Genomic DNA, 23,968 nt, shown 5'->3' on the forward strand with positions numbered 1-23,968 from the left:
GGATTAAAATAATTTTAATTAAAAATGCTTTGAATATATTAAAATGTTTGTAGACTGGCCGGACTTCCTTCCTAGGAAATTATTAAGATCTAAAATTATTACAACAGAAAGGGAAAACATTTCCGACAAGGAAATATGGATTTCAAGACATTTACAGGATCTGTCATTCGCTGGTTAAAGCGACCACTTAACACACTACATGTGTAACATGATGGAAAAGTTGAAGACATGTAGATGTTTAAACATAGACAGAATGGTGAATGTTACACATTGTATACATTTGCCACTTAAACCAGCCAATGACAAGCCATAAGCCCTGTAAAAGCCTAGACATCCATATTTCTTTCTTAAAAATGTTTTGTTGCAACAAGTTTAGATCTTAATTTAAATCATATTATTTCCCGGCCTGATCTTAATAGAGCAAAGAACGCTACAATATACATGATGGTAAGATGATGAGTCTTACGCTTCAAGCGTCAATTCAGAGATAAAAATTATAATGTGTGAAACGATCTATTCAATAAACATTTCACGTAGATATTTTTTTTAAATATTTGCGTCCGTACGATTTACCCAAATACTTTAATTTTGTCACGAATAACTATGTTAATAAAGAGAAAATAAGTTGTAGTAGAGCGGGGCTCGAACCTCGGACCTCCTGATCTGGACTCCGTGACACTACCCACGGGACCACAGACCGTCCCAACCGTTGCCGAAAATATCTGTAGATTTCTAATATAGTAGGCCAGCGAGTCAAACTACTAGACCTAGAGGCGGAATAACATAAATTTTATTTAACTTATTTGTTATTTTACAATTTATGAATGACTCTTTTTACATAAAAAAATAATACTCCCTCACTGGGGTGTACCATGCCGAAGGAGACATTTCACATCAAACCTGCCTTATTTAACTCAAAATGTAAAACAAAATTTAAAATAAAAATAACTGCACATATAAATAAAGTAGCATGAATTTTTTTTGAAAAATACATGTAAATAAAAACACGTACCTAGTACTTTATATAATTGGTACACATAATATTTATATTTTTATGTATTTTATTGCTTTATATTTGTTTTTTATTATAATATATTATAGTACATTATTTATGTGTAAGTAACATTTATTCTTGGCACAAATATATACTTTATATTTATATATAACCATTTTTAATTTCTTACATTTGATTAGCTAGGCATTTATAATTAAGTAGTTTAAGTTTTTCTTGTTTATGTTATTGTTTTATTAGATAGGACTACTTATGCTTTAAAGATACAAAATCTCCATCTTAGAACAGGCTGAGCTATGTTAGACGGAGACTATCATAAACAGAGAACACTCCGTTTTTATTTTACAATAATTAGTTTTATATGGATTCCCTGTTATTAAGTATGTATACTAATTTTTTCAATATATTTAGTTAAAAAAAATAAACATAATTAAATCGTTATCTCAAATATATATAAAACATAATAAAAACACAAAAAACTCACAAAAACAAACTGTTTTCTACCTATGTGGACTGATCCACTCATCAATCCGTTCGCATTTTTACCATTATAAGACGGCATTTTATGATTTTGTATAAAATTATGCTTTATTAAAAAAATATGTCTGAGAATTTCTCAATTACTTGTATCTACTATTTTTTTAACATTAATGTAAATCTAAATTATTAATATTCGTCTTTCAGACAGTTTGAGAGGATTCCGTCAAATTTATTTACATAATTAATTTTTCTCGGCAGACGAGCCAAACAATATCAAAATTACTACAGTATTAATATTCTTGTCTTGACTAAAAATTAATTTGAAGGATTTTAATATTAAATTACTTCGTTAAATATTTATGCTAAATAAGATCCATATTACAATATTGCTCGGTGTCTGAATATCGAAATACTTTAAGTATAAAACCAAAAAAAAATAACAGCTCCCCAGGCAGTTGAATCCAGTCCTTGTCTACAAAAATTTAGACAAACTCAAAATATTGTTGACAGTGAACTTAGTAACTAAAATGTTGTTGCCAACATGATATTAAAAACAGGGTTTCTTTTGTTACAGTGATGGAATGTTCAGACGACAGGCAAAAGCTCTTCAACGACTCCTGTTACCTCATAGTCAGCTATCCCGAAGTCACGTGGTCCACCGCCCAGCAGATCTGCAGGGGAGCTACTGCTGAACTGGCTTCTATCTTCACAGCAGACGAAGAAAAGTTCTTGACAGCCACAATTAGGAACAGCGCTGAATATTCTAACAGCGCCATCTATTGGCTCGGCGCTAAAGTTTCTGGTCTAGGAACTTACGACTGGACCGATGGCACAAAAGTCACATTTTCAGGCTGGCTTCCTGGTAAAAGTCCCGAAGAACTGGACGTTCTTGAACTCCCAGACCCTGAAAACCCGATGTGCCTTGGGATTCAGTGGATGACTTCACCGACACCGATGCTTCCAAGTGGACTGTACTGGACATCGCATAAGTGTTCGCACGTTGGAGGCTACGTTTGCAAGAGGAAAAACCAATCTTTTGAACCGAATCTCAAACTCAACAAGACTATAAATGACACTGAAGGTAGAATAATCTCGCCAAATTACCCTGGAAACTATCCGAACAATTTGGATTATTACGTAAAACTTACAGGACCGGAGAGTACAAGATTGGTGATCCAGTTTTCGAAGATAGACATGGAGTTTCAAAATGATTGTCTTTATGATTTTGTTGAGGTAAATAATACAATGCTGTCCATACATCATTAACTAACTATTGAAATTACATTATTGGTTCCCGTGGTTTTAATAAAAATAAGTAAATTAAAATTACTGAATACATAAAACCAATAAACTCAATAAATTAATTAAATAACCTTCAAAATTAATTTGGTCCATGGAGTTTTTTGTATATGTAGGTACTTACATTTTAATAATTATTATGGTCTGCCTCTAATATATTGCAATGAGCTATTTTGAATAAAGATTCCGGTTTAATTTCCAACTAGATCGAAATGATTCCATATGAATTTGTTTAGCGCATCAAATTAATAAATAATGCATCTTTTAAAGGTTGAGAATATGGAGGAATGTAACACATAGTTTACATTCGGTTGGGGATTAAATGGTTATTCCAAAGCCATAGAAAGTTAAAACTGAAGGTTCCAAAAATACCAAAGGAGGTTATTTCAATTAGACGTTTGATGATTTCTGAGTATTGCATATTTTTTACAGATTAAAAGCCTTATAAATGGAGTGCTTCAATCAGACGCTGCTCGTATCTGTGGTAGTCATGATACAGACATGCGAAGATTTGACTTTGTGACTCTGGGCAAAAGTGCTTTAATTGGTATAAAAACTGACTATTCAATAACCGGTGGAGGATTCAGTGCCAGATGGAGAGCTGTGGATGTATCAGCCTGCCCGAAGCAGACGCTCACTGCGAGACACGGAGTTGTCAAAAGTCCAAACTGGCCGTACTTTTTACTTTCGAAACTTGACTGTACTTATACGATAATCGCTCCACCAGGTAAGAGCATTTTCATTTCTGTCCAAAATTCAAAAAAATCTTGTCTCTCTGTAATCCTGGCAATACCTCTGATATCTTAACCCTTATGATCTGAAACAAACAAAATGTCACACTTAGAGTTTACAAACCATAATATTTTCCACTTCTTTTTACAAAACATTTTTTGTGCTAGAACCTCAATATACCTAAAGAAAACCTTACATTCAAACCCGTGATCGATGTCAAAATCCTTCTTGTTCTTACAACAAAATAGGCATGTTATAAAAGGTACGGTATAATAATGGATGAAGACTGACATTGAAGAATTTTCTAAAGTTTTACCTAAATTTTAAAAGTGAAATTAAAAATTAAAAAAACTCTCTCTTGAGAAACTAAAAAGTAGCGGGGTTATTTTACTTTCCAAACGCAATAAGTGTAATTGATATGTCCTGCTTATTTATGATCGAGAAATGTTAAGTCATGTAAGTTAATTTTGTGTTTACTGCATACATTTGAACATCCCTCTTCTTTCAGGGAAAAGAGTTTGGCTTGAAATCACAGAGCACTCTCTAGAAGCTGGTTCGGCATTGGAGGTATCTATAGGAGATGGTGGACCTTTACGTCCATTTATGGAAGCCGATCACATTGCTGATGGAGCGTTCCTTTCAAAAGGCGAATCTCTAGAACTGAGGCTGCGAACGGGAGATCATCCTGCGGGAAAAGGGTTTACTGCTGTTTACAAAATTGGTAAATAGAGGATAAGTAAATATGAATAGTAGATTTTCGTACTTTTTTTTCCTTCTTTTAGTTTCGATTTTCAGAATTGGTTTGAGAGGTTCTGAAGATATCTGCACTCAGCGGAGATTTAACATCGAACAGATTGGTAAAATTCATAAAATGGGAATATTCTGAAACTTAAAATAAATATTTGCGTTCTCTTTATTTAACAGTAATGTTTTTTGTTGATATTTATTGATAAAATTCCATAGTTAATGACTTTGATAAAAATGATAAATAAACTTATCAATAAAACTTCTTGGTTGAGTTTTACTTTTGGTCAAAATACGTTGCGTTTACGTTGGTCAAAATAATAAAAAGTAAAACTTAACGAAGAAGTTTCATTGATAAATTTATTTATAGTTTTATCATAATCATTCTCTTTATTTACCAAATATTTCAAATTGACTATTTTATAAATGTCTAAAATGTACTGAAAAATAATAGCAATTTGAAGAGAAGTGGAGTTGAAACTTCTGACTCAGATCTGACCCGTGAGTCCATGACTTACCGACTACCACGGAACCACAACCCTGTTAGATATTTCTGAATTTCAGCAAAGACAGTTCTTTATTCTCATTGTTACAGTTCTAAGCTTTCAGTCATTAAATTAGAATATTCCTGAGTATGTTAAATGTATCTGACTACAGTTGTAATATGTTTAATTTTTATGAAATAAAAAAGGTCAAACCTTTTGACAAAATTTCAAGCGGGTTAAATCAAGTACTCTGGTATACAAGAAGACTCAAGATATTGTATTTTAATGAACGAATGATGATTTGTTTTAATTCCAGTTGGTTTCGCTGAGGAAGAGCGTGTTATCCAGCTTGGCAACTCAAGCACGGGGTCAGTCCTGCATGTCAACCACCCTCGCGCGCCGCCCCCGTCGGCCGACCTGACCGTCCGCCTGCTGTCGCCGCCGGGCTACAGCGTCCGGCTGCGGCTGCACTCCGTCAGGTTCGGAGACGGGGACTGCCAAGGCGGCAGGGGGAAGATAGAGGTCAGTCGAATTAAATAAGAAATATAACGCTATAACTCTCTAATAATATATATCATGCAAATCACATTGTCACTAAAAAAACACGGTTATATTACTCAGTAACGCGGTAATATCACGGTTATTAGACGATTGCATCGTGGTTATAATACAATTCTACCGCGCCAATAACATTATTGTATTACCTCAATAACATTCTCCTATTTGGTCTCCATTGTACAGGACTCATATTGACCATATCGAGTCTGTCAAACACGGATTTCTAAGAAAAGTGGCATGGTTTCTCGGATTACAAAGGGGTAATTATTCCTATTTTGAAATAGAGCAATCTCTTAATATGTCTTCATTGGAGAGACGTGGAACTGTATGGACCTTATATGCATTTTCAAAATACCTAATACTTTAAGTGATGTCCCATCTCTGTTGCAATCAATTTCTTTTCATGTTCTCAACCGTGTCACCAGAAGTCAAAATTTGCTATTTATAAAATCTTCTAAGAGCAACTTTGGTTTTTATGCCCCAATGTCCAGAATGTGTAGATAAGTCAATTCGTCACACAACTTGGAATACTTTGGGATAGATCCTCCGGCTTTTCGTAGATCTCTGCGTGACTAAACAGTGTGGGATGAAGTTGGATTGGCATGGTTTAGCTCGAAGTCTTAGGTCTTTCGTTTTTATGAATATATTGTAAATAATTATTATTTTGCCCTTGTTTGTCTTTGCTAAATAGTTTTATGCTCTTTTTGTTCAGTTTCTTGCATTTATGTTTCTTCATATAACTGTTGTAATTGGCTTAGCCCGTATATGTAATAAATAAATAAATAAATGTGTCAACTAAATTATTGGATTACACCAAAAATACATTTATACTATACCAATTACTTAATTTACCAATACTCATTTTCTTTGTATACCTATTTAACATTATTAATCAAAATTAGTTTTTGGTGGATCCCAATCGTTGAATGCTCGGTTTCTTCGACCTCGGGACTGTAAACAAGACCTGCCTTCTCGCGATACGCGTGTTCGAAGAAAATAGGGAACGTTTTATTTTAGTTAAACTAATTGACGTTATTGTTTTGAGGGTCAATCCTGGAACGAATGAAAGTAGTAAGGACTTACGATTTCCTCCCTTTGGCACTGGTCCAGAAAAACACTGTTATCGTTTGCACAAATCACTTTTAATGTTTCGTGTCTGGTTTTGATGATTCGAATCACTGTAAAGCTAGGGTTTCCTAGGACAGCGGTGCCCGTATTTTAACGGCCGTAGTGAACGGTGATGCGGTGGATAACCGTCGTAACGGTGACTAGAGTGTGGTTTCCTAGGAAAACGGTGTTATCAACACCATTTAACACCGTTTCCCTAGGAAACCACTCTCTAGTCGACGTTACGACGGCTGTCTACCGCATCACCGTTCACTACGGCCGTTAAAATACGGGTACCGCGGTCCTAGGAAACCCTAGATTTACGCTCGCGGTACGTTTTTCGTTGTGTTCGCGCGTGTTGCTATCTTGACTCGCCGTCAGGGAGGGGGTTACATTGGAATTCAAAACCAGGACCACCGGAGTCAAAGGAAGGAATGGCTTGTCACTTGAATAAAAAGATAATGAATCCGTAACACCAATACTTTTCTAAAATTCCGTAATTTCGACCCATTTATTTCTTTTCGCAGGATTTTGGAGAATGCAAAAATAATATTAACTAATATTTACCATATAATTTAAATTTGGTTATGTAATACAACACTGTTATTGGATTTAATTCCACTTTTTTTATAAATATATGTGACACGTTTCGCCTTGTTAGGACATTATCAAACCAACTAAATTATTTGTGCAAGTTTTCTTATATATTGCCAATAATTTCTGTTTAATAATATAGGTGCATGATAGTATTAATGGTTTATGAAGGTATTTATCAAGTATTGAGGATTTTCGAAGAACAAGAAATGTAACGTTATTTAAAATCAATTAGGACCTACTGAGTACAATTCATTAGGTATATTATGGATATATTGCGAAAGCCTTACATTATTTTAATATTTATAGAGATGCATCTTTAAAATAAATATTATAATTAAGTTTTAATATTGATTTCATTTACAAAGGTTTATTTTGAAAAATATTTGAAACTCTTCATTACTGTTTTATTGAATTATGAACAAAATGAATTTAATATTTATATTACATAACTTTCATAAGACAAAGATATATATACCTATACAATTTACGTAACATAATCTTTTGCGTGCTAGGTTTGTGTTCTTAAGTGTGTATCAGGGAGAGTGTGTGAGGGTGGGTGCGTGTGTGTGGTTGCGTAAGTAAAAAAAATATCCTCAGTGATATTGCAATACCACGTACTATCAATTGATTTTTTTGGCAGGGGAATCTAAAAAGCGTTCGGTTAATATTTTGTAATGGAAAATATTTGCTACTCATCACGGAAAATGATTGCAACAATGTTTCTGATTTTGTCTGTGGTGAACGTATTTACCAATGTCGTTTTTTTTAGCTTTCTTCAGTGACAGAATGTGAACAGCGTTGACGGTTAAGGATAGGGCTCTTCAGTAAAAGGTACTACATTGAGTGTATGTTTTTTAGATTACTTAAATTCATGCTAATCCAATGTGTCTACCCATCTTATATATATATATATATATATATATGTATATCATTAATTAAATATATATCTATGTGATAATATAGTTACAAGATCAGCTCCACGTTAAGATGCTTAATTGATTCAATATCAATGGATCATGGGTCAAGATTATAATGTAATACGTAAATTAATTGTTACACCATACTAAAAAATGTAGCAAAAATGGATTTTGTTCAACTGGGAAAAAACGCATCAAGAAACTGTCATGTGCGTCAAAATTTTGGCTTTTTTAAGAATCTTTCCGGGCGATGAGGTTATGGCTTTTGATGGGATCATCAATCAACTGGATCTGATGACAAATCCAACCAGATCCATCATGACTTCAAATGAAACACTCCAGATCATTCCAGCAACCGACCAAGATGACATTTTCCAAGACTCCCATTTTAACGCGTCCCCATTTGGTTTATTTATGCAAGATTTCCGTCATATCAATAATTTAGAGTATTTTCAACAAAAATTGTTCAATAAGTATTTTCAGGGATCCTGGAATCAGGTAGAAATTTAGCTTCAAAAATAAATATTTTAATTTCTTTTTAATTCAATTTATATGCTATAAGGACTGGTGTTTTCATTTCAAATATTTTTATCTACTTTTTGTGATTCATGCGATAAACTTCGAGCCCATTCGAACCTGTCATGTTCTAGCTTTGTAGCCTAGCCGGTGGCGATTGGTTTTGTGAATGGAGGATCGCGGGTTTGGGAATACAATTTGGGTAAACTCTTTAAAAATTCAACTTAACTTTTCCTCATCACAAACAAATCGTTGCAATATTACTTACGATTTTAATCAACCAAAAATACCGCTGTCGTATCAGAAAAACTATCATATGTACGTAAAAATTGTAAAACTAACGGCTCAGAGCCCCGACAGCAAATTTACTGCGGTAAAACATTTGTTTTTAAAAATTAGACTACGCGGTATTGCAGTATCACAGACGATATGTACTAAAGGAGGCGTCATAGGAGAGGGCTTTGTAAGAAAGTTAGAAAAAATATGTGTTAAAGTAAGCTTTGTATTGTCAATATTGTTATCGTGTCAAACAAAACATTGCTTTTAAATCCAATTCTGATCATCAAAGCTTCCTAATTGAATTTTAAAAATTAATTTTCTCGAAACAAATCACGAAAATCAAACACCGCAGAAATACATTATACAATTTTCTCCGCTGTGTTAAATTTGATAAACCGACACGAACGGTGGGTACAATGTACAGTACAATGCGCTATGGTGGAGTAAATTGGAATTACGTAATTTCGTCACTACTTTAGTGGACACGAAGTAGAACATAAACAAAGGAATACAGTTACAAATGAATTACAAACAGAACATCACCTACTTCTTGTTTGCCAGAACAAAACTAATATTGGAGCACATTTGAGTTTGGCAATACAAGCTTCCAGCCTGTTTAATATGGATCGGTGCGCGGTGTTTAATATAAGATTTTAAACTGTCAAATTCCTAATGATTCACGAATAAAATTGTTGTAAAAAACTTACTCAATGAGAAAGATCATTAGTTTTAAAAAATGTATCTGTTAAAAGACGATAAAACTAAGCCAAAACTAAAAATAGTAATTTCTGTACCTTAGAGGATAAAACACAGGAAACCACTGTTGCCGTTTTGAAGTTAAAAGTGCAGAAATTATCGTAGTAACTATTTTATTATTGACGTATAACGCATAGACATGCCTTGTGTGGTAAAATATTTTTAAAAGTAGTGACACGAAAACGTACCCATAGTTACTAAGCAAGGGAGACCGAAGAGGGTTGAAACAATTACCTAGTATATCTCAGCCTAAAATAAACTTAGCTCAATGAACTTTGTATTTAAACGTAGTTAAGTTTATACACTATGTAATCTGAACCAAACAACAAGAAAACATATTTGGAGTCAATAAGAAAATCGGCAAAAGCTGAAAAAACTCCCTGCGTTACAACTCTCCTAGTACCGAGGTCAGTTGAAACAGAGGTCAATGTAAGTTGTAACAGTTTGGTGTTTGGCGATTATAATAATTTTCTAAAAACAATACTGTTTTAAAAATAAGAAAATTTATTTAGAAAATACTCAGTGAAATACATTTAGTGAAACTAATTTAACTGCAGCAATCAACAATTAGTATTTCATCAATAAAAATATATTGGTTAGGCTTTATCGCGCAGTAATTAAAAATTATAGCAAAAGTGTATTTTGTACTCTTTGATTGGGCATTCTGAAACAAGTACAACTAACAATTCGGTGTCCAAATTCACACCACATAATATTATAGTAATAAAATAGGAGAGTTGAAACAAGCTGTTTCAACTCACCTATGCCCAAAAAATCAAGCCTTTTTCAGAATAATGAGTTGTATCCTCAAAACAAGAGGCGAGCTATAAAAAAAGTATCACACTTCGAAGCTCGAACAGTCATTGCATATTGGAAATAATATCACGTCAGCGTTCACGTAATACAATACATATCGAATAACAGGCTATCCAAATTCTGGCCACAAACTTACTTTTGGTATTTTTTTCCGTATAGATGTCGTATACACATAACCACTCCCTGTAGACTGCTGTTGCCGAATCTATCAAGTGGCACGTCAAAAAAACAATAAATTCACGATGTTGCCAGTTCGCCATCGATCGTCGATTTCTCGAAATCACCAATGTTTCAACTCTCCTCTGTTACAACTCTCCTCGGTCTCCTCTACTGTGTATTTACACCAAGGCTGCATTCAACAAGCATGCTACAAAAAATTAAAGAATGTTCATTTTTGGTACATAAAAAAGTTGGTTTCAACAATTATTGTTATTACAACCTCAAAAATTAATATTAGTTTTTTTATGAATCCCAATCAGGTTCTCTCCTTGAATTCCTTATTTTTAGGAACGAATAGATAATACTAATTCACGTGTATTATATTTTAAAAACGTATTTCGATCCGCGTATCGCTGTAACTTAGAAGAGCTTCGCAATTATGCCACTAGACGTAGTTTGACATTTACAAAAAATAATATCTATATTTTAATATTAATTTTAAGCTTTATTAATCACTCATTTACAAATATTTACCAATAAAAAACTACACAATCCTGTTTACAATGTTTATCTTAAGGTGGAGTGGCCTGAAAAATGCTAAAATGTGATATTTTATTGGGATATTAAAAGTGCTTGTAGTAGTTCTAGCCAAATTTTAAAAATACCTTGTATAAATTTTAACTTTCTTCTAGGGCTCAATATCTTTTGTTTTTTTATTTTTATCTTGTAAGTTAGTGAATTTTTTATTCAAAGATCATGAAATCACTGAAAACAGTCATCGTTTGAATAGGTATTTCACGTATTTGTAAATATGGTACGACCTTATTTTTTAGCTTATCGTAAAGCTTAAATCTTCTTCTAAGTTTCAATATCTCGTTTTTATTTAAAATAAGTTTTGTTGGGTCATTATATCGTATAAACTGTCGCCATTTTAAAGGTATAAAAATTCTATACAAATCTTCATACAAAAAAGCCACATTACAAATGTCGATTTATTCACGTTTCACTCGCCGAGGACGGTGGACGTCTCTGATCTTTATACGTTTTTATGACACAAGCAGGCATTTTGGTTTTGATCCTAAAAACGGTCAAAAAACGACTAAATACGCGTTGGCAACTGGAATAAGGTATTTTCATAAGTCGGGAATAACGTTGAAATTATTATATTGTATATATTTAGAGCGGATTTTTCCAACTCTAATGACATAACTATCAATGTTTTCAAAACGAGTTTTCATTTAATATTTTCGGGTTTAAAAATAAGCTCATACAAAACGGCTCTCAGTTGGCATCACGTCATTTTGACGTCACGCGTTTCGACCACCGACTGGGCTTCTAATAAACATTGCGTACATGTTTAACGTCAAAACGTCATACATGCCGTTTGACTCACAGGATGCAAAACGTCTCATTTTCGGATAATTCAAAATATGCGTATTTTGAACCTTTTTGAAAATTTATCCCCCGTCTCACGAAAAAAATAATAATACAGTTACCATCATAATGTTTTGCTCATTTAAAAATAAAAATCATAATAAAACGTGAAAAGACCCTATAATTTATACGTACTGTGTTATATAATACAATTATTTTCTGTTTGAAATAATTACAACGTTATAAACACACATCGCAAGACATTTTTGTTTTGCAAAATTTTACAAACGACCCATCATCAGTGCATATAAAACAAATCAGAAAACTTTTAGTAGGTACTTATAGTGTAATACTGATATAATGTATTATTTTTTTATTTTTTTGCACCACAACAGGTCAGGAGGCCCAATTACAGTGGTGAATTACATCACAGAGCACCCAGGCTTGAGAAAAATAACATTTTTAATTTTTGTGTTCTCACCGGGAATTGAACCCGGAACCTTCCGTGCGTGAGTCAAGCGTCTTGACCACTACACCACGGAGACCGCCATATATATATGATATAATGATATCTTAAAATTTGAGTTTTATAGCGTTTGTTTTTATGTATTGAACTAAATGTCCTTCCTCAACATTAATGTGGGTTTATAGCGGACTCTCAAAAAGACATAAAAAATACTTGTTCTAGGGAGCCTGCTTTACTGTTTTATAGAACACTGCATTTTTTAGAAAGGCACATGAAGATACAGAAGATTGAAAGATTTCTACAATCAGAAATTGAATGTATTCTTGTAGGAATATATTATACCGTATTAAAATGTATCGTGGCCGCGTTCATATAAAACTTTTCAACTAATTTAAATATTGTGCGATACGTCTGATCAATTTATTATACAGTCTTCTGATCCAAGCAAAACAGTCTTTACTTTGTGCGGCAAATAATATGTAGATTTCAGCGTTTGTACAATGAACGTTTAACCTCAAACCGCCACCAAAAATATTCAAAACCACCCCCTGCATTTACCACAAAAGTTAACTACACATTCAAAAATTTCGTTTTAATTAAAGTTTAACCATTGACTGGCCTTTGTGCCAAAATATTTTGTATTGGTTGAAGTTTACAGTGTAATTAATTGGGCGGTATTCAATTACTGAAAAATTATTTAAATATTTGCCAACGATCAATTTATTCATAACAAAACAATGTTAATAAATGGTTTTTTTTATGTTGACAATGCGACGTTTTGAAAAGTGACCAAGTGGCGAATTGTTTTGACTGAGAAAATAATCCGTATTTTGGTATGTAATTTATTATTATTATTACTATAAATTTATTAATGGAGTATCGGTCGAGTATTTTGGACATATAGTTAGTCGTAGTGACGAAACACAGAAGGAGAAAATTGGACGTATTACAGAGTTGACTATGAACCAATGATAAAGAGGTCGGGACTCCTCTCTAAAGGATAAATGGACCTAAACCTGATGTGAGAACGATAGCTCGAAACAGGCGCTAGTATCTAAATCACCACGCAGTTCAAATGATTTCAGCGGTACTATTCTGAACCGCTCGCGCGGCCGTAGAAAAAACTTTTACCTCGTGTGTTTAAATACAAAATACGCAACGGCCGCGAGAACGTTTGGAATATCACCCCTGGTCATGGAGAATTCGGGGGTAGGCTCCATTCTTTTGTTTAACGTCCATTTTTTGTTGAATCAAACGGTCAAGCATGTGTTGTGACATTGTCCCTTCCTGAATGAGGAAAGAGAGGTAATGTTGGACGGTCTGATGCATGTTAACAAACCAGAGTACTTCCTATCAATTTGAAGTAATTAGTTCCATAAATTTACTGCCGGTATCAGTTTGGTGAAGAGATGTCACCCATTTGTATGTGTAAAGTTACAACTCCTTTGTATTTTAATCATTGTGATAGTAGATAAGTAAAGTAACAAAACTTTTTCTTACCCCTAAAATAGGTTTTTAACAGAAGCCAGTAAATACAGAATGAATAATTCCAGCCCAACCCGGAATTAAATTTTAAAAATGTTTTCGTGTACACGTGAATATTTTAAAATTTTGGAGTAGGGTGAAAAATCTCAAAAACGCACGCAAAAATAAATAAAAAATGTTAAAAATAGTATTCATTTTAAAATCGTAAATAATGACGTCACTCCTTATATCTACGTATAGTATTTCCGGTTTCCGCTTTAAAGCCCCCGCAACGTTTTGACCATAGAAAAAAAGAGTAAAATTTGTATAATTTGACATTTCAACCAGAGATTATGTCAACTTTCTAGGTTTTTCTAAATCGAAACGTTCGTAAAAACAACCATAACATAGAAATGAGCAAATTACGATCAACTAAATGAAGTCATCAAAGCAATATTCCATAGATTCTTGTCAGGTCAGTGAAAGTAAGAACGCCAACCGTTTCATGACGTCACTACTGAAAAGTGACACACTGATTACAGTCATTTGGCGCGGTATTTGATAAATGTAACTTTAAAAAATCATATCTTTGTAAATAACGCAAAATATATATATATATATATATATGTTTATTTGCTTAGTTAAATAGTACGCTAATAGAAAAAAATAAATTAGAAAACAGTGGAATTCCTCATTGTCATTTAATCTTTTTAATAGTATATATTTTTACTTAAAACTTATCATGTATAATTCAATATTTCCAAGGGGTTTTTGGGAAAATTAATTTAGGGAAAAGCATCATTACAACATGAGGTATTTATTTATATACACATTTAAACATTAAACGATTACTTACAATAGCAGAAAAAAAATTATGTTATTTTATAAATAAACAACTTTATCAAAAAAATATACCACGCGGTTTTTTTTTATTCAAAGCTAAAAACAACAACAACAACAACAAACCATCACGCCGTTTCCCCGTAGGGCAGAGAGGATAGAACGCCATAACACTCTATCTTGGCATACAGACCTCGCTTCCTCTACATTCATACATCTTCTCATGCACGCACGCCGATTATTCCTACTTTTAACATGTCCATCTTCCAGTATTTGATGGACTTGATCGTGCCATGTCTTTCTCGGTCTTCCCTCGTTTTCTGCATCCATCAACATTTGCATCGTAGATCCTTTTAGCCGTTCTTTCGCTGTCCATTCGCTTTACATGTCCAAACCAACGCAGTACCCCTTTCTTGATTCTGTCTGTTTTATCCTAAGTCACATTATGTTTTTGATTATTACGGGTAACTTATAAAGCGCCATGATTCATTAAAATTTGTATTATAGATAACTAATATTGCGCATCCGAGATTCGAAATAATATTGAGGCCCGAAGCTCCGATTAACGGGGGAACGTAGGGCCGATTTAATAAGGCCATAATGATAAATTCATGAAGGCCCGCAGGGCTGATTAACACGTAACAGTCGGCGATTGCTGACTGTCGCCTGCTAGTTATGGTATATGTTTTCCTGCAAATCGCAAAACTGTTCTTCGGGTAACCCTAGTAGTAATGTTTTTTTCTTTAAAAGGGAATAATGTGGGTTAATTTGGGACTAGTAATATAGTAACATGCCTCCCTTCTGCACGTACGTTTTCATTAACGGTTTCAAAGTGTTTTCACGTGGATAGTAGAAACTGCATTCTCTCTACGGTGAAATTATTGCCAAAGCTTGAAACCTTTGAAATATTAGCGCGGTCTCTACTTGGCGCAATTTAAACATAATGCCCGGGTCTACGGGACGTAGTTGGTTAATGTACCAAAGTCGACTTAATATAATATTCTAACTTGTCATTTTAGCACACAAAGCAAGCGCAAATAATAATAAAGACATGATTCATTATTCTGTGAAATTACAACATGCATTTTCCACCAACATTTATCACCAAGTAATTGTCTTACTGTGCTGGTAATATTTTCTGTTTCTTAAAGGCTGAATTTATATCCTTGAATTATTTCACTAGGGACGGCTGGTTGCACCAAACGAGTTACGTTAAAGAATGTCTAAAATTTAATAATGGTTGCGTTTTCATCAAATAAATTTGCAAAACAAGTTGTTATGTCTTAGGGTTTTGAAGCAATAGCAGTGTTCATTTTGCCAAAAACCCAAATGTTAAGGAGTGGACGAGGTGTGAAGAAATACCTCGTCTCGAAGGAGGAAAGTTTAGAGAGTGGACTTTATGGTTGAAGAGGAAGGTTGGGCAACTTCACTAACCTGCTATTGTGTTGGAGGTGAGACGTGGTGCTCGAACCTGGTGTAGAAGCTAGCGGTCTCGCGACGCTGGCACTTATTTGATTTGGAATGGGTGGACGTTGGCACAGATCGGTTATGTAGTTTGTGTTGGGAGCACTTCACTTGTTTGATGTTAGTTAAGTACTGGTTTATTGTGGTTTTGACAGGCACGCACACTTGTGATTATTGTTGTGTGGACCTGCGCTTGGGGAATTGGAAAGATGGATAGATATTTATAAATTTACAGCAACATACGAGTAGATGAGTTGGTCTGAACACCAACAATTATTTAACTTTAAACATTATTTTTGCTAACTATATTTTTTTGCTACTGTCCTCAAGTCGGCCCCGATCACAATGATAAGTTACCCATTCTAGATTACGCTGATGTTTTTATGACTGATTTAAGCTGTGAGCAACTCGATAAACTTGAACGACTTCAGAATACATACATAAGTATATTTTTGGTCTTGGGAAATATGACCACATTTCTTACTATCGTTGGTAACTGAAATGGCTCAAAATTAGACAACGGAGAAACTAACATTCCCTCTTACTTCTGTTCAATGCAATTCATAGTCCTAACGCTTCTATATACCTCCGTGAAAATTTTCAATGCTTATCAGTTCATGGTTCACCTCTTTATTCTAATTCTCAAAGCACTCTCCTTATACACCTCCACAATTCCTCTTTCTTCTCTAACTCATAAAGTGTCCATGCGGCTCGACTCTGAAATCATCTCCCATCCACCATCAAAGATGTTACTACAGTATCTCTGTTTAAATCACGACTGAAAAAACATCTCCATTCTCTTTTTCAATCTCTCCTCCTTTTCTTTTTTCTCTTGTTTCCTTTTTCCCATTGAGTAATAGTATTGAATTAATGTAATTTTTATGCAAATACGGTTTTTCTATTTTTATATACCTTGAGAATTATTATTTTATATCGAATATCTTATGTAACTTGAATTATAAAAATAAAACTTTTGTTTTATTGGTTGGTTGGAAGAAATTAATATTTGGTAATAAGCCCGCAAATGTACAATTAGCATTATGGTCAAAAAGTTCAATGAAAAATAAATAAGTTAGCAAAGCTATCTCAATCAAAATAAAAGAAAAAACCTTCGGTTTTAAAATGTTCTAACATGTAGCTTATGCATGCTGGATATTTAAATTTAAACAAGAATACTTCACTTTAATCACTTAATATTTAAATAATTACCGACCGGTTTCAAAGCCAAACATGCTTCCTTGTCGAAGTACAGTTTAATTATGAAAAATGTCGTATTTTATTATTTTTACAGTGCTTGCTAAATCTAATATAAAATATGGAGGTTTTAATGACATTAAGTCAAATAGTGTTTGGAGCAATTTGATCGAATATTCATTACTACCTTCAAAAAGAAACTTGTGTAGATTCGAAACCGGTCAGTAATAAAACAAATATTAAGTGTTTAAAGAAATGCGTTTTTATTTTAATTATACGAGTATAACAAAAAACCACAATGCTAGTGCTTCAAATTGACATTGTATTTTCTCATTGTAATTATTCCAATTTCAGGTTCGGATATCTGGCATTGTGCTCTTGTCTCTGGGAATACAATAGATTATAATATCTGTGTACGTTACATAATGTTTTGTTTGCTAAACTGACACAAATTGATTTCCGATCACTCACATGATTGGTCATGAATGGATTGTTGAATGCAAACTGCTACCAAAGTTATATTCAATTCAGCCACTTGAAATCAACAATAGATCATGAATCAGTACATGAAAGGATTTCATTTGCATCAAACTTCACCAACGTAATTATGATCAAAAGGGAAAACGAGATTTCATATGAGTCTAAAAACAAAATCAAGTTTATAACTAAACACCTTGCATCATGAAAGGGGCAGATTCAGTTTGCAAAAAGTTTGGGAAACTTAACAAAACTGTTTAAGAAAATAATGGTAATATCTAGAATCGTACACACAAAAACCCATTTTTCAGGGGCGAACCGTGTACACAAGCGATTATGCGCAGCTTACCATTATATTTAACTAACCATAATAATGTTTTATTTTAACTTTATTTACAGAAAATAATAATTAACTTTTATTCTAAATCATTTCCACCGTTTGTATTTTTATCCTAATATAAATATAAATTTCTATTAGGCGCGCCCCGCGCTTGCGGTGAGCGAAGAAACTAGCCGATTATTCCAGCTTATTTTTCATACAAATAAGTATACTATATTTTGAATTAAACTTGCATATTACACATATTATTTGAAGATTCTTGATTTGGAAAACAGTATTTCTAACATTGTTTCTTAAGGGCTATTTTTCTTTGAGATGGTACTTTTGACATAAGACCATAATTACTTTTATGCGTCGTATTGCAGGACATATAGCGCTCCACGCGGCCGAACAATGCGGCCAGTTGACATTTCAATTGAATACCTAATATCGACTGAATTCATAGTCGTATTTTTTATTTATTTTTTAATTAATTATATATTAAGGTAATGGATAAAGTATCTATATAATATACTATATCACAAAGTTACATCGTTTGAGTTGATTTCATGGATGAGAGTTGTTGTATTACACAGAACCACAGAAAAATATCAATTTTATAGTATACATTACTTACATTATATTATGTACCTCCTATGTAAGTACAAATATATGATATTTTTTACGTCTTACCTTTGAATAAAATCACCATTCGCCACTGCTTTTTTCATGCATTGTATTTAGTGTGGTTTTAAGAGTTACTGTACTAGTGGATTTTTTAAAGCTGGCGCGTTCGCAAAACTTACACAAAAACATTTTTAATGTACAGAATATTGATTTCTTAAATCTTGATGCTGTATTGAATGTTTTCAAAAATCTATTTTGGATTAGAGCTAAAAAAAACAATCACTTAAGAAAATGTTATATTTATTTATTTTTAAACAAGCAAGCTTTTTATTTAAAAGTTTGTGTTCATTATAATAATAATTAATACAGCGTTATTAATACAGCGCAACGCAATTAATAATAATTAATACAGCGCAACGCACAGTACAAATTATATTGAAGAAATATGTATACACACTTATGATAAACAATAAAGATAGCACATTTGGTTAAAATTTACCATAACCTTTTTTTAAATCAACATCCCGTAGATTTTCAATTCGTTTGTGTGAGTTTTGCGAACGTGCCAGCCTTAATTAAACAACCAGTAGCTTATTCAAACATTGGCTACTACTACTACCATCACGCCATTTCCCCGTAGGGGTAGGCAGAGAGAATGGACCGCCACACACGTCTATCCTGGCATATATTCCTGGCACATTCATACATGTTGTCATACATGCCCTTCGGTTCCGTCTGCTTTTGACATGACCAGACTTAAGATTTTGGTTTATCTGATCATGCCACGTCTTCTTTTGTCGTCCTCGTCTCAAGTTACCGTTCATTTTCGCCGTATGTACTTGTTTTACCATTCTTTCGTCGTCCATTCGTTCTACGTGATCAAACCATCTCAGAGACCCTTACCTAATCTTATCAATTATACTTGACTCAGATTTATACTTTCGCCTGATTTCGTCATTCGTAACCCTGTCATACATTAATTTCTCACACATTCGTCTAAGAAATCGCATTTCAACCACGTTCACTCGGCTTTCATCCTTCCTCTGCGAGTACCATGTTTCACTTAGATACATAAGTGTTGGGACTAAAACTCAGTTGTGAAATGCCAGTTTAGCTTCAATTGACACATTTTTATTAGCAATTACTGTGCTTAGTGCTCCGTTCATTTTATTGGTATGGGTTAAAATTTCGGATCTACCCTTTTTTTACCGAAATGTAAATACTTAACCCCCGTTTTTAGGGGTACGGGTAATAAAACACTCAAATATAAACTCACCATCAGTTCACACTACATTAATGTGGACAATATAATAGATATGACAATATTGTCTTGGCCCAGATCCGTGAACAGCTTTAACCACGCGGGACAGAACGCTGGGACAATACGAAAATTCGGCCCCAGCTCACACGTTAGCGCGGCGAAAATAAATACACGACGGTGAATTCGCGATAAATATTTTTAATTTAATACTAAGATGTATTGGAATCTTTAAAGGAAAAACTAAATAAGGAATTTTTTATGTCACCGTTTTCGACAGAAAATTGGCAAAAAATATTCACCTTTCTGTCAATGTTTAAGCATCCATCTTTCCTTAGCTATTCCATCTGTTGACTATTGTGAAGTAAAAGAGTTAAACCTTTATCGATGTAGGTTACATTCATCTGGTTTAATTATTTCGCCTACTATGCAATGCCTGAAAATGTGTTCCATTTTATGCTTATTTGTGTACCAGTAGCTCAATCGCAAATAACTATCGACGTGTTTAAAAACATGCTAAGCATTTGAGCGATAAATTTCAAAACCGTATTTTGAAAAAAAACAAGCATTTTATTTTAAAATTTAACTGTTACACATCGAATGAATAATGTGCGACGAGTCCTATACAATACAGTAGGTTACCACAAAATGCAGTAAATACAAAATAATGACAACAATAAAATAAGGTTTGACAATACGCGAACGTTGATTCAAAACGAACACACAAATGCATATTATATGCACCTACATAATATATAAATAAGAATAACATATAAGTTTAATAGAAATGATTCGGATTGTAAAAATCAGGTGTCACAAACAGTTGGCCCGCAGTACTGGGATACATAATTATATTAAAAGATCTTCTCACTATAAAACTTATATTTGTTCAGGGATAGAGAGAAATATCGAGAAATATCGCAGAAAGAGTGGGAAGACAAAAATGGCAGTGGGCGGGTCATGTGGCGAAACAAGAAGTCGATAGGTGGACCTGCAGAATACTAAACTGGAGACCCTGTGGAAGTAAAAGGAAAGCAGGGAGACCGAAGAGGTGATGGACTGACGACCTCGTCGGACTCGTGGGCCATGGATGGAAACCGAGTGCCCGGGAAAGATAAACATGGAAAAATTAGGAAGAGGCCCATATATTAGCAGTGGAGAGAAACGGGCTGATAAGATGAAGAAGAAGTTTAATAGTCTATTAACAAACCCAAGATTTTTTTAAAAACCACTAATCTTCTCATTGTATTCTCAATTCATATCTCACTTTTAATTGTGGATTTTGCCGTGTTAGCAAGTAATACCCTCTTAAATACTATAAATTATATGGTAAGTGTTAAAGCCTTGTGGAAATAAATAAACGTTGAAATTTCAACTTTTTGTTGTATTTGTATTTATTTTAAATTCGGCACAGCAAAGGCAGAATAAATTAAGTGTTTTTTGATTATAATTATTTTATTTGTTCTTTCGGGACCTCGGCCAAAAGTTTAATTCAATGTATTTCATTAAGGCCTTGTTTTTCTTTCTCCATTTGAATATTTCCATCCCCTCTCCCGATCCCTGTTCATCCCCTCCCCACCTACCCCCACTCTAGGACGAATAAAGAAAAGTGTTTATTTTCCTTGCTCGCCATTTCTGCCGCCCTAAATTAATTTGAATGTCTCCAGACAAGTGGAAGTTGTCAAATATAGTACTTCCACTATTAAAATGAATATTTGAAAAATATTTTTTTAAAAAACGCGTAATTCAAATATGCATTTATTCTATGTAAAATCACAGAATTAAAATTAATATCGTCACCATAACTTATAAAACTCATAACTCCGCAAATGGTAAAATATCATATTTTGGTACTTTTTGTTAGGACTTCAAATAATTTATGTTTGTGTTAAACTTGTATATCCGTACCTTAGAGTAATGTAAAGTAAAGGAGCCGCCCATACGCACAAAAACCATTCAAGGATTATCAATCACTTAGTTTGCTAGAGTATACAGCAAAATAACGTGCCGTAGGTACTCAAGTCGAGAGTTGCAAGCGCAGCGACGAACCGTCCGTTACACGTTTGTTGTTAAACCAAAAACCAAACCAAAATAGCCAAACCGAAAGAGCGTCTCTATAAGTGGGTCGCGAATTATTATCCTAAGATCCGTACGGGGTTGCATTATTTAAAAAAAAACTTGGCTATAATTCCTTACTGAAGCAAAAACTGTTTTTACTCTCCCCTAAAAAAATAAGTTTGGGGTTTACGAATTTCAAGTGTTCCTGCTCATTTGAAATAAACATTTATTTATTGTTAATAAATATTTGTATTACCAGTTACCAAATTTTCTACGTCTACCAGTTTGTTTCGAGACGTACCCGTCTCTGTCAGGACACGTATTACACTAACATGCAATTCCTACTACACACCTTCACCATTGTCATCATTTATTTATTGTATTTACGGTCTAAGCCAATTACAACAGTTACATGAAGAAACATAAATACAAGAAATTGAACAAAAAGAACATAAAACTACGTAGCAAAGACAAACAAGGGCAATACAAAAATGGGATACAATATATTCATAAAAACGAAAGACATGAGACTTCTAGCTAAACCATGCCAATCCCACACTGTTTTAGTCGCGAAGAGATCTACGAAAAGCCGGAAGATCTATCTCAAAGAATCCCAAGTCGTGTGACTAATCTACAAATTCTAAATATTGGGGTAGAAAAATAAAAGTTGCTTTAGAAGATTTAATAAATAGCAGATTTTGACTTCTGGTGACATGGTTGGAAACATGAAAAGAAATTGATAGCAACAGAGATGGGACATCACTTAAGCTAGGGTTTCCTAGGACAGCGGTGCCCGTATTTTAACGGCCGTAGTGAACAGTGATGCGGTTGACAGCCGTCGTAACGGTGACTAGAGAGTGGTTTCCTATAAAAATGGTGTTGATAATACCGTTAAAAAATAAAACCACTCTCTATTCACCGCTACGACGGCTGCCTACCGCATCACCGTTCACTACGGCCGTTAAGATACGGGCACCGCTATACTAGGAAACCCTAGCTTAATAGCATTAAGAATTTTGAAAATGCATTTAAGGTCCATCTCAGTTCTACGTTTCTTCAATGAAGACAGATTAAGAGATTGCGGAAAGGGGAATGAGATTGATCATCTTTCCCTTTTCCGCGTCCAATGGTGCATGAGGCAGTTCATTTGTAAACCAAATCAATTCTACACCCAGGGACAATGAAATACTTCAGTGAATGTCCATTCCTCTACATACATAAAACCGTTTTAAAGACCATGGATCTTCCTGACGGTTCCATTCATTAAAAAAAGCCTTTTTTAAAATCAATTTACTCTTTAGGTTAAAATTTTTATAGGTACATCAGGGGCTTTTGTCAGATATTGTCATTCATCCTCACGATTACAAATACGAATGTTAGCAAAAACTGTATTTACTTGTATCGCAATTGTCCATTATAGTATTTTTATAAATTCAATATCATTAGATTAGAATATAACTATCATTATTTAAATTTTCCTAACTCCAACACCTTTCATATAAGTTCACCAAATATAAATCTCCTAATCACGCATGTAGCACCGTTTATTTGAAGCTTATTAACTACATCATGTCACAGTGAAAGGATCGTTAGTAGGTAGGTACTACGTTAGACAATTTCATTACCAAGGGTTAGCAACACTATTTTCCTTTGATGAAAAAGGACGACACAAAATATTAGTTCAATTCATACCAGAGACATTGGACTCCCTGGGCAATACATAAAATGTAAATTACCCACCATTCTGCACATTCTTTCAAAGACGAGAAATTTGCAATGAAATTCTTCAGTTTAAAACCATATTTAAAAACAAATAATCCACATCAACCTCCCCGGGAATTCAAACAGGGACCCCAGGCATAGTAGGCTAACGCGCCAACCCCTTCACTACAAGGCGGACGTTTTTCCGCTAGTTTTCCTTTTCAGATTTTTTTCCCGAAAGCAGCAATCGGGTCGACAACACTTGTCCA

At 33.8% G+C, this 23,968-nt stretch overlaps 1 protein-coding gene across 1 annotated transcript in view; it reads left to right on the forward strand.

Annotated features, from left to right (window-relative positions):
- LOC148280514 (uncharacterized) overlaps window positions 1-23,968 on the forward strand; it is an 88,323-nt gene that overhangs the window by 40,973 nt on the left and 23,382 nt on the right. Inside the window, exons 3-6 of the mRNA XM_088228260.1 lie at window positions 2,067-2,725; window positions 3,224-3,338; window positions 4,032-4,244; window positions 5,069-5,274. Coding sequence (XP_088084386.1) covers window positions 2,067-2,725; window positions 3,224-3,338; window positions 4,032-4,244; window positions 5,069-5,274 — 1,193 coding nt within the window. The remainder of the gene's footprint in view (window positions 1-2,066; window positions 2,726-3,223; window positions 3,339-4,031; window positions 4,245-5,068; window positions 5,275-23,968) is intronic.

This window comes from Micrasema longulum, unplaced genomic scaffold, assembly GCF_059751315.1.
Source record: "Micrasema longulum isolate JH-2025_06_02 unplaced genomic scaffold, ASM5975131v1 h1tg000572l, whole genome shotgun sequence".
In the NCBI taxonomy this organism is placed as follows: domain Eukaryota; kingdom Metazoa; phylum Arthropoda; class Insecta; order Trichoptera; family Brachycentridae; genus Micrasema; species Micrasema longulum.